Here is a 12,714-nt window from a genome sequence, read left to right as displayed (position 1 = left end):
TGCTTCCTCTTCTTCCACTACTTTCTTACCGCACCATTCTTGTCTAGGCATCACGTCTCTTTTTGAGAAACAAGGTCGAGTGCTAGATTCAGGGGTCCTTCTGGAGAGCGGACCCTCATGGTCCTTGTAATGGCTTCAATTCGCTTCTAAGACCTCCACTACCGTGGCCATTTCATACCCTAGATCGAGCAATTCTGCCATGGTTTTTGGCTTCTTCTCCATGATAGATGTGATCAACTTTTCACCAGTAACTGCTCTCTTGAAAGTGGTAAATGACACCTTATCATCAAGATCCTTGATCATGATGGAGATATTATTGAAACGAGAGATAAAATCTCTAATGGACTCGTGACATCCTTGCTTAAGGGCCAGCAGGTTATCCTCCATCTTGTCCCTCTTGATGCCGCTTTTGAACCTAGCCACAAAGGCATACCTCAACTCTGTGAAGTTGTGTGTAGAGTGTTTGGATAGCCTAGAGTACCAAGTAGTTGTTGGGCCCTCATAATGACGCTGGGAAGCATCTGCACTCTATGGGGTCCCCTCCTCCACACATGGTCATGATTGAGGTGAAGTGACTTATATGAGCCATAGGATCCATAGTCCCATTATAAGGGGTGAAAGTAGGGGTACGGAAGCCTGTCGAAAGGGGTTACCGCCATTATTTTCAACACAAAAAGATCCTGACTTAATACGAGTTGGACCTCGTCAAGGACTTTCTTGTCCAGCTGGAAAAGATGCTCGTTCATGTCTTGCACCTGTTGATAAAGGCTTTTGTCACGAACTGATGTGGATGTCCCGGAAGCCCTATCATCTCGCTGGGGTCCCTTAGACTCCGCCACGTGCTCCTTCAGTGTTTTCTTTACTTTTGGAACCTGAGGCTGCTTCGCGATAGCTCCAAGAAAGGAGTATCTGTCAGGAAGGGCTCCCAGCCTATCAAAAACAGACTTGTTAGCTCCTCCCTCTGTCGCCTTGGCCTTGCCCTTTTCTTTGCATCTGGTTTGTCAGGGGCGACGCGTATCACCTTCATCTCCCTGAGCCCCGTCAGCAGCACCAACAGAGGAAGGATTTGATGTCTCAGGAAGGCCAGTGACAGGGACTGGAGAAGGCCTGATGTGCCCTCCTTGAGTTGCCATGGAATGAAGGGAACTGAGCATTAGAAGTTAGAGCGGGGGTCACCCCCTATGGGGGAAGATCGATAGGCAGATCAGGATTGATCTCCTGCTGTTAATGTCCCACAAAGGGTTGCACCTCCTTCGAAGTCCCAGCCTTCTTATTGGCCCCCTTCTTCTTATAGCGGGTGGTTTCCTGAGACCTGGAAGCTCAGTCGAGCAAGTCATCTCCAGCCATGTCTCCGTGATCTAATAGATTCAGATATAGGGAAAGCTACTAAACTTTTCGTTAGCTCCCACAGACGACACCAAATATTAGTGTGAAATAAATCTCTTCTCATCTCATTCGGTTTGCTCCCAGTTCGCTCCTGGTTCTTGAGACCAAAAAAGGAAGTGAAAGTGGGCCGCCTCTCAGGACGGGAAGACACCTCCAATGACTAAGTCAGTCTTTGAATGGGAGCTGGAGATTCTCGCTTGAGGAGTTAATGCTAAAGGAGAATGAAGGAGAGAATGTTTCTCAAGAATAAATGCAGAAGAGTAATGGTTGGAGAACTCAAGCTTGCCCCCTTTACCTGTATATCCCCCCTCTATTTAAGCATTGGGTCCATACCACAAATGGCGGTCTGATTCGCTCAGCCCTTCGATGGAAATGATTTGAACGGACGGTTGAGGTGGCTTCAGGATGTGACTGATATTGCAAGATGACGAACTTGATTCTTAGGACAGCTGATGATCCCGTAGGTGAATCAAGGGGTCAGTGTAGAGTTGGTCTTGATGTGAGTTGTTCCTCAGTTGAGGAGGCAAAATGGAGGTTTGTGGTACTCGAGACAGTCTGGGAGCGAATGAGAAGCTTCCAGTTTGTCCGTCAAACAAAAAGATCCCAATGTTTCTAGATAGGCACCTATTTCAATTGAGCTTCCTTGAAAGGTGTAGTGGTTTTGCCCATTCGATCTCTGTTTCAGCAAGAGCAAAACAGAATTTCATTTTAGGTCATCCCTATCTAGCTCTGATCTTGGTGTTCCACCTTGTGTTGCTTTCCACGTTCTTTCATTCCAAGTGTCTGGCTAGCTAACAAAATCACATTCCGAATGTAAGGGCCTGTTTGGTTACATGAGTCTGGAGATTTCAAATATCTAGAGATTTCAAATCTATGTAGTTATAATTTATAAAATTAGATGTTTGGTTGTGAAATAAAATCTGTGGATTCATCCTAAAAAACTATTTGATCGACGTGATTTTGTGAATGTGCAAATGTATAGCTTTTTTGAAATCTCTGGATTTCATCCATTACCCATAAATCTACAGATTCACGTTTTTAGTGTAAAAAGGTGAATCTCTAGATTTCATAAATCTAGAGATTTTTACAACCAAATGGGTATAATTCTCAGATTTATGAATCCAGAGATTTGAAATCTCTGGATTCATGTAACCAAACATGCCCTAAAGCAATTACGGTATTTGAGAAACCAATATTTGATGCTATTAAATTTTTAGTTCCTTCCAGTCTCCGACCAATCTGATATTTCCTGATCCGCTTACTGAATATCAGAAACCTCGTTCCTAAGTTAAGATTGCAGAAGATCACAGAAATTTTAGTGGAATATGGAAAGAGAGAGAGAAAGAGAGGTCAAGATTGAAGATTAACCTTAGAAATGAGTGAAGAAACTGCAAAACTGAAAAAAAAAAAATTTGGGGGGAAGGAGGAAGTCATAAAAGATAATGAAAGTTTACCATTTTAACCTCATTTACACACGTGAAAAGCGCATGCGTTTTGAACACCACCCGCCAAAACAACTGAAATTGATTTTCATAGAAAAATAAAAACAGGTCTCAAATCCTGTACTTTTTTATAGAAAATCACACCAAGCACTACCAAAAATATTTATTAAGATATTATATAATAAACAAAAAAAAACAAAGAATCATACCAAAATCTCCATAACCTAAACCCTTAATATTTTTGCCCTATACAGTAAAAAGCACACCGCAGCCTCACGAGTGAAAACGCTTCGACAAAAGGAAAGCCAAAAAAGGTACAGAAAAGCAAATGATAAAATATAAATTGCTCCTAAAAGTGATTGGTTTATAACTAACTCTCCCATTACCAAAAAAAAAGTTAACTCTCCTATGGAATTACCCATTTTAAACTGCTCATATTCTTAAGAATGATAAAGGTATAACGGGTTGAATAGTCAATAAATGGCCTATACTAGAAAAGTAGTTTGTTTGCTGCACTCCATCAAAAACACCACCAATATGAAATCAGTATGCACCCAAAAGTATCAAAATTTGTGACTCTAGTTCATCTTAGCCATGGTGCTTATTAAGTTTCCAAACATTTAAAGAATAAGAACAAATCGTACCCACACAAATTAAATAAAAGTTGCATAGAGGCTCACAAAATCACCTACCATACAATAAACTCACCCTGTGCCTTGACAACTTACCTACCAGTAGATTCAACTAGAATCATTCTCCTTCTTGAGTGGATCGGAGTTCACAATAGGCAGGTTTCTTCTGTATTGGGGGGACGTCAACCTCCTTTCCAGAGGTGTCTTTCGCTTACTGACAACGAACCTGTTTACCCCTTTCCGCATTGGCATTATCTCAGGGAAGTCTTCATCAGGGATATTGCTCAACTCTGAAATGTCTTTGATTTGAGCAACCCTCCGAAACCATCTCTGTTCCTTAGCCTCCTGAGACATATCCAAGGGATCTGGTTCCTTCACTGCGGACCCCTCCAAGCTCCCACCTGAAAATCCCCTGTTCCAGCTCTCCGGCCCATTCTTATCGTTCTGAGGCTGCTGGGATGAACTCCCCATGGCACCTCCTGTACTCCCCTTCCAGGAGGATCCAGTATCCCAGCTTTCCCTGCTATTAGTCTTCAAGTTATCAGATCCCGGTGTAGTACTTCCCATGGTTGGTGACCCCATGCTCCCTTTCCAAGATGATCCACTGTTCCAAACTTCCCCACTATTCATCTGTAGATTATCAGTTCTGGAGGTAAAACCTCCCACAGCTGATGCACCATAACCTGCACTCACCGTCTGAGATGATCCACTGTTCCAATCAGTTCTGGGGGTAATGCCTCTCGCAGTTGAGGCGCCATAACCAGCACTTTCTGCACTCCCCCTCTGATTTGATCCACTATTCCAATCAGTTCTGGGGATAAAACCTCCCACAGTAGTGCCATAACCAGCACTTTCTGCACTCCCCCTCTGAGACGATCCATTATTCCAATCAGTTCCGGAGGTAAAGCCTCCCACAGCTGACGTGCCATAACCAGCACATTCTGCACTCCCCCGCTGAGAGGATCTGCTATTCCAATCAGTTCTGGGAGTAGTTGATGCGCAATAACCAGCACTTTCTGCACTTCCCTTCTGAGATAATCCACTATTCCATTCAGTTCTAGAGATAGGACTTCCCACAGTCGATGCTCCATAACCAGCACTTTCAGCACTCCCCATCTGAGATGATCCAGTATTCCAACCCTCTCCATTTCTATTCTGTAGATTTTCAGGTCTTTCACCAGACATTGCCATGGTTGGCACCCGATAAACAGCATCGCAATTGTTTTTGCCACAGCCATTTACAGCTCTGGTAGTGTCCCAGCTTTCACCGCTAGCATGTTGATTCTCCAGTCGTGGAACCGAAGTACTGGAAGCTCCCCAATTAGTAACAACACCTGCCGCAGATGACTTTCCCAGCACATTTGGAGCACTTTCAGCTGTCCCAACACTAGCATTCTCATTCAGAGCTTTCTTTGTTGAAGACTCTGTTCCTGATTGCTTATCCTTCTTAGCAAAATAGTCTGGTGGAAAAGGAACAAAGGGTACAAAGTTAGTATTGCTTGATTGTTCCATGGCCATGCGTCTTTTATACAAGGGTGAGGTCATTGATCGGTCTTTCTTCTTGCTGACAACAAATCTGTTCTCCCCTTTGCGCATTGGCATGATTTCAGGGAAATCCTCATCAGATATTGCACTCGAGAGATCTTTAACATCATGTAGCTCTGCAACCTTTTTAAACCACCTCTCTGATTTTTCAGCCTGCTCTCTATCTTCCTTGCTTTCAGCCTGATTTAGGGGTATTCCTGAGAGATGCAAACCATCTTTTGATTTACCAGATTCAACACTCTCAGAAAAAGATCCTATTGTGTTGCTTGTACTGGGCGCAAATGAATCAAGGTTTCCTGCCACTCCACTTACCATCTCTAATTTCTGAGCTTCAGAACGTCCATAATGTTGAGAAGCAGAACTTGAGAATGAGGACTTCTCTGTTCCAGCCATTTCTCCAACAACACTTCCATTAGCACCAGTCTCTGAATGAGCTGAAGAACAGCCAAGAATCCTGTCCAGACTTTGGCTTATTGATGTCTGCAGAGTCATACTCTGATTTACCTCACCTTCATTCCTGGCCTGAAAATCATCCTCATCAGGGGTGCCATCATTGCCTAAATTCCGTCGGTATTGCGCATCAGCCAACCTTCTTTCTAGGGGTGTCTTTCTCGTGCTGACAACAAACCTATTGACACCTTTCCGCAAGGGCATGATTTCTGGAAAATCTTTATCAGCAGCAGCACCATCCAAGTCAGAAGCCTTGTCCAGGCGAGAAAATTTACTAAACCACCTCTCAGCCTTTTCATCATTTTCACCAAGCCTACTCTCAATATCAGCCTTGTTTAAGTTGCTTTCATTGCTGTAACCCAAATCAGACCTTGGTGTCATGGCACCATATGTGGGCCCTCCCGGTCGCTTGCAATCACACCTTAAGCATGTTGAATTTCTCCCGTAATTGAAGAAATCACATCTGAGAGAAGTTTTTTGTATTCCGTTAAGCGTCAAGAGAAACAAATTTCAGCATTTTAACATGACAAAAAATAAGTTAAAATAGCTTACTGAGGGCACTCCCATTCTCCACCAGCCAGCTGTCTCTTGGGCCGTGACTCATTACATTCTAGGCACTTCATGTTCCTTGCAAAGTTCATGAAACTGCACCTGCAAAAGAAAGAAGTTGCCATGAATGTGACTACCCTAAGAATATGACAAGGTTTCTGGTCACTCATGAGTAATAAATCTGAAAAACAAAATTTTGAATACAAAAAACAGAACAAAGGAGGCAAAGAAAATTTATACTATGAATTTCAGGGACAGTTTACACACAGACCCCCTTCTTTTCTTTGACAGTTAAGAATGTTGAACTACGATGGACACAGAGGGGACTGAATCAGTGGGCCCAAAATTGATCCCAACTTCATTGTTTCCTCAACTCACTATGAGCAAGGCACACATGCACACATTCACAACCACATATATACATCATGTTGCAACCAGATGCACTCACAATCATGTGGCCAGGTATACCATGTGTGGACAACAAACGCAGCACACTGCAACAAACACATACATTTATCACCAACTACACATCATACACCCTAGTCCACAAACTATCATGCAGAAAATAATATTGCAATGCATATACAAAAGCACATACCATAAGATGGAAATATGTGACAGCAGCAGTGTGCCTTCCATGGTGGTAGGCATAAAGTTGGGGTCCATGAGGAAATCAAAGTACATGGAGCTACTTGACTCCCAAGTTCATCTTCTTTGTATTCCTTTAAGAGTGTCAATTTGGTACCATAACCATATACCAAAACAGAAACCACCTGTACTGTCCTGAACCATTTCAAATTTGCAATGGTACGGTTATAAAAACAGTTTCTATCAATTTGGTACGGTAATTGTTTGGCATATAAAGTTGGTGTCCATGAGGAAATCTAAGTACATGGAGCTACTTGGCTCCCATCTTCATCTTCATTGTATACATTGAAGAGTGTCAATTTGGTACCATAACCGTATGCCGAAACCACCTGTACTGTCCTAAACCATTTCAAATATGGAACAGTAGGGTTTTCAAAACAGTTTCTATCGATTTGGTACGGTAATGGTTTTGGGTACGGTATCGACAATATATAACGAAACTGGACCACATAAAACCATTTATACCATTTACACCAATTCTGAACTGCTTTATATAGTTTCTGCACTGTGTGCATACTGCCACTGTATCATACTATTTACGTATGTTGTTTTTATAACACAACCATACCGTATCATGACAATATAGTAATGCTCTTGTGAATGTAGATACAACATGGTATGGTATGGTTTCATTTTTGGGTATTCATTGTCTGTACCATACCACTTGACATACTTAGTTATTTTTTGCTTAAACCACTCCTCTTGCTCAGTCAACTACTTCTATATTTTACCTCTCTCCATGCTATCGCCACCGGCATCGTCTTCTCTTTTTCACCTTTATTACTATTCAGCATAACTGCAGCTTCCTCCTTTCTCTTTGCTTTCATTTGTCTTTCCTCGTGCTGATTCCTTTCCCACTAAGGTCTTCTAGTGCTCCATTTTAGCCACCATTTTTCCCCATTATATTCCTCCCTAGAAGTTTTTAGGCAATGTTGAGATAATAAACAGTACAATCAATCAAAGGAACTCAACCAAATTCAATCAGAAAAAGGTTAAGGTTCCATAATCCACTTAAAAGAAAAGGGAATATTTCCATCTAATTTGTATTATTTTGGTGGTACGGCCAAGTGGTAAGGAGAGGGACTGCAAATCCCTCCCCAGTTCAAATCTGGATGTCGCCTGATCAACCAAAGACTCAGAATATCTTATTCTGCTATTCAGCTGACATAACTGGTCGAATTTTTGCCAGCAGAAGCAGAGGAGAAGACCACCCTGATTTCCCCCCTTAGGTCAATCCCTCCGCAGTGCTCATTCCCCCCCCCCCCCTAAAATAGCAGCATGACTCCCCAGGGAAGCTATCCTTCTTAGCTGCAAACACTTTTTAACTGCCCAACATTTTGCTCTGAAGTGTCAGTGTGCATAAAACAACAGCATCACAACAGACACCAATTAAATGGGATCGACTGAATGGATCTCAGATCTCCAATCAGCTCTCATTAAGATCATGCTAGGGGTATGATGTAAACCAGGTCTAGGGCTAAGGGTAAATAAGTAATTCCCTAGACTAAGGGTTTAGCCCAGTAGTTTCCAGCAATAATAGTAGGGTGTTAGGGTTTCAAGGTGGGTTTAGAGCCTGCTGAAACAAAATTCTAGATCTGAATCCTTAGTAACTTTAAATTTCAGATTTTGAAATTTTTAATCCTAAGGCAACTAGGGATTGGATTAGGGTTTTGGTTAAGGTGAGAGAATGGTCTACAGTTGCTGAATTTTCAGATCAGAATTATTGTCAATTGATATTCTTTCAACCAGAATCAAGTCCAATTGATAAAACTTTAGTCGAGCTCAAATTTCTGCAATTCTGAATTTTCTGCAAACCAAGGTAGAAGACAGTGCAGGTTTCAGTTAAACTTCAGAAATATGGCTGATTTGGGGAAAACAAGATTAGGACTTTGTTCTAGGCTTAAGGGCAACCAAAAGGGAAGGGAATAGGGTTCAATTGGGACTGGGAATATGCCATTCCTATTAGGTTAGGACTTAAACGTGGGAAGAAGAAAGGAGATGAGAGAGGCTGCTGCTACTCAGGAAGTGACCAGGATGTTGGGGAAACTGTAGGGAAGGGATCTAGGGGTATTTACGATGGGGTAGGGAGGGTCTTCAAGGCCAAAACTCAAGGGGAAAGGGCAGCGAGGCTTGCGGTAAGAAGTGGGGAAGGATTAGGGCTGGGTTGGGGTCTTCTACTTACTTGGGAATGCTTGACAGATGCTTGAAGGTTGAAGATGATGGCTGATCTGCAGTTCCAAACTTGAAGTTGAATCCTTGATTGTCTTGAAGACTATGAAATTATTGAAAGCTGAAGAAGAAACAGAATTTCTGACTCAAATCCTCAACCGAGACCCACCAAATAAAGAAGGTCCCGATACTCAACTCAATAATTTATTAATCTTCAAAAACAGAGAATAACTTACAATGAAGAGGCTATTTATAGCCTAATTAACTAATCTGACTTTACTTAGGACTTCCTTCTCATCTAAGGATTCCTTTACAACTCACTTGGACTCCGAAAACACTTATCAAAAGGAATCAATTTACAACGCGATCTCAGCCCTTCGATCTGAGATCTCACTACCACACTTTAAATCACCTTATTAAGCATATGCTAATTAAACAACTTAAGACTAAACAAGCAACTTAATCTCAAACTGAACTCTTTCAAAATACAACTTTGACTCGCAATATAAAACTCAAAAACAAGTCCAAATTAGACTCAAACTGACTCACGAAAATCTGAAATAAATCCTAAATTAAATTCAGGAATAAATTGATGGCTAAAAATGCCCAAAATATCCCTCCCATAGGGTTCAGCCAGCCCATGGAGTCTTCTTGGATCCATCCTGGGGGGCCCACTTAGGCTTAGGGTTTCAGACAGGGAGGTCCCTATGTTCGCATCAGGGTAAGGTTTAACCTAAGCATGTGTTTGCTTAGCATAGACCAAAGACAAAATGAGGCAAAATTGAGCTAGTTGCCCAACTCTATTGGTGAAATTGAGATTTACACAGGTTGACTAATGACAAATTCTTCTTTGTGCCACATGATACAACTCTATGTAGCAGCATGCCTCCCCCAACAGACATTACTCTTTTGATCTAGAATAAAGTGGGGGCAACTCCTTCAGATTTACCTTTTAACAGATCCGAGACTTCCCAACTGCCATCAATTGTTATGAATCAAGTGAATTTTCAATTTGATATAATCCATTAATATTCAGCCAATGCTCTTCGTTGAGTTCCTCCATTCAACTGACTGCATTCCTTCATCTTCAAACTCTTCCTTTCAATAGCCATATTACATTTGTGTCTTTACTGTCCCCTAGCTAATTCCCGGCTGCCCACCACACCCAACCACCCCCCCAAAAAAAAAATTTTTGAGGACCCACTTTCCAACTCAAATGTTATCAAGTGAAAACCCAAGCTTCACTCTCTTAACCATGGGTCTTCCAAAGCATAAACCATAACTTTTCAGTTACTGCCTTATCTAGAATAGGTATGGTACATTGTCAAGGGCCTTGTGCTAGAGCCGCAAAACAACTGAAACTCATAATTGTCTTTAAAATATTTATCAAGATACTCCCTCTCCTCTTTGGGTGAAAAAGGTACACACTAGTGCTAAACATCATCATACTGGCACAGCTTTTATTAACTATGTAGCCGTATTTTCATATTAGTACAGCTTATTGTCAATTTCAATCATGCAGCTATAATACTAGAAATACATCCTCCAGCTGAAGATGGGAGCAGGTGTTCCAAATACACAGGCATATACAAAAATCCAACTCTTTTAGGCACTACAGAATTAGGTGGATCCAAAGCAACAGGAGCAAGTTAATTCACCAATTCAGAGTTCAGAATACAGAACACCAAAAGAAGATGAGCAAAGAAAATAAGTTCTGATATTTGTCACAAAATTGATAACACTTATCAAGAAGAAAATCCAAATGATAAACGGGAGGAAGAAAAAGACTTACTTCTGGCAAATCCAGTCACCTCTCTTCATTTCAATGTTTGGACCAACAGGCCTTGGGGTCTGTCCATAGCTGTCGGTATAATGATTTGACATTGATCCAGAAAGGCACAAACCTTGATCAGTTATAGTTGCATCAGCCAACTCACTCAATAGGTTACGAACTGATGATTCAACCATTTCTTTGTTACTGATGTTGACCCTGTCTGACGCAACAAAAGCATTGCATGCATAGCTTAACAGATACCGCATCAGATCAACCATGTCAGCCCTCTCAATTTCAAGCCCCTAAAGTTCCAGGTTTCAGAGCCATCAAGAATAGGCCAAGTGATTCTGTATGATGTGATGATACTTCAAGGGTTGAATACAGAAATATAAAGCATTTTTATTTTCAAAACAAAAACAATCAAATGTAGCAATGATCAGGTGAATAATTTAACTGAGTAAAAAATAAATACAGTTATAACTTCTATAATGAGCTTTTTTTCTCATCAATCAAGACATGTAGCAATAACTAGAAAAATTTAATTGAATAGAAAGCAAGTAAATAAATTTCTAAAGCCTTAGTGTTGTTTCTCACATCTATTTTGACATCCTTTTTCTTTTCCCTTTTTCCTTTTTTTTTTTTTTTTTTTTTTTGGGGTGGGGTGGGGTGGGGTGGGGTGGGGGGGGGGGGGGGAAGAGGGTTTCAAAAATGGATTTTTATTTCCTTCCGCTGGAGAAGGAAGAAAAAGTATACGCCTAGATCTTTGAAATATCTTCGCATTCAAAACCTAAAGTATGCCAACTCAACCAAATTCTCTGTTCAACCTAGGATAAATAGACCAAAACTCAAAATGGGTCTCTAGATTTCAAGAGATTTTGAAGGAACTTGTAATCTTAGCCAGTTGTGTGCTTCTGGCTACTGCAAGTGCCACATCCTGTACTTTAGGCTCAACTTTGGACAGGAAATTCACTGAAAACAGCATCAAAGTGCATTGCCAGTAGATCCAGCCTAGACGCACAAGAAATCTAACTAAGATTCAAGTTGTGTACATTCACTATATGTTGGATAAGTCACATGATCTAAGTATTGGAGGTTTCTTTTTTCTTCTGAAAATAATTTATTCTCAAATTTTCTCCAGAAAATTTGATTCTGGCAAAATTTAAAATTGGAAAAAGATTAGATGAATTGTGCAGTATTTGGAAGTAGTTTTTATGTTTGGATACCATTGGATGGTCCGGGACCTCATGGAGTCACTTTTTTGTGCAGCCATTAATTAAAACATTTACATATTTAGTGAACATTAAATTAAAAAAATAAAAATATCAAGGAAAAATAGCTGTTTTGTATTTAATAGTTCAAACATATTCTTTAAATGTCAACATTGAATTGGTGTCAAATGCATCATTCCATTATAAATTACTTAAAAGTGTTAGTAATTTTTAATAGAAATTGTATTTCTTTATTTTAATCAAAAATAAATACTAGGATTATAGAGACATGCTTTTAACTATTCAACCGCTGTAGTAGCTTGACATTAGGTTTAAGACATGCAATATGTTTAAGTCTTATATAGATAACTTTTTCATGCAACAGCATAAAAGGAAGGAAATTTGCTACAAATGGAAGATGGTGGTGAGGTTGCACAGAAACATGGAGACCCATGATGCGAACCAGGATCTAGGGTTTCATTGATTGAGGTAATGCCCTAAATCTAAGTCCACTCCAGGTTCCTCTTCCTGAGAATTAGCAGTATTCTACGGTCTATAGTACCTTCGGGTGGCTCATTTATGGTTCTAGGGATGGGCAAGGGTTAAGGTTAGGGTTCAGCTAGGGTTTCGGAACTGAGGTTTTGCAATTCAGGTTTGAAACCTTGCTGTATTATTAATTTCAGACTTGAATTCCAAGTCTATGCTTTACAAAACTAGGGTTTCTTAAATTCTAGGGTTTCTAATGTTTGAGCTAAGGTTAGAGTTAAGGTCAAGGGTTAAGTACGGTTGAGGGAAGATTATCCTAAAAGAATTAGGGTTTGAATGAAAGGCTTGAAAGTTATGATTACAAATATGGTTAGAGTTTCTAAGGGCATGTTTGGTAACATTCTTAAAAAACGTTTTTGACATTC

At 40.6% G+C, this 12,714-nt stretch overlaps 1 protein-coding gene across 2 annotated transcripts in view; it reads right to left on the bottom strand.

The window, feature by feature from the left end:
• Positions 1 to 2,581: 2,581 nt before the first annotated feature.
• LOC149024384 (zinc finger protein VAR3, chloroplastic-like) overlaps positions 2,582 to 12,714 on the bottom strand; it is a 31,699-nt gene continuing 21,566 nt past the window's right edge. The window contains exons 3-5 of one of the 2 annotated variants that reach the window (XM_089144647.1): positions 10,614 to 10,897; positions 6,008 to 6,106; positions 2,582 to 5,918 (exon numbers count right to left, since the gene is read on the bottom strand). In XM_089144647.1, coding sequence (XP_089000773.1) covers positions 3,569 to 5,918; positions 6,008 to 6,106; positions 10,614 to 10,897 — 2,733 coding nt within the window. In that variant the 3' untranslated portion in view covers positions 2,582 to 3,568. Of the gene's footprint in view, positions 5,919 to 6,007; positions 6,107 to 10,613; positions 10,943 to 12,714 lie in introns of both variants that reach the window. The other variant, XM_089144648.1, reaches the window with a different exon arrangement.

The sequence above is a fragment of the Hakea prostrata genome, chromosome 2 (assembly GCF_041222555.1).
Source record: "Hakea prostrata isolate BN-2017 chromosome 2, UWA_Hpros_2, whole genome shotgun sequence".
Classification (NCBI taxonomy): domain Eukaryota; kingdom Viridiplantae; phylum Streptophyta; class Magnoliopsida; order Proteales; family Proteaceae; genus Hakea; species Hakea prostrata.
The sequence above is the reverse complement of the archived record's forward strand: the minus strand, read 5'-3'. Positions and strand labels throughout refer to the sequence as shown.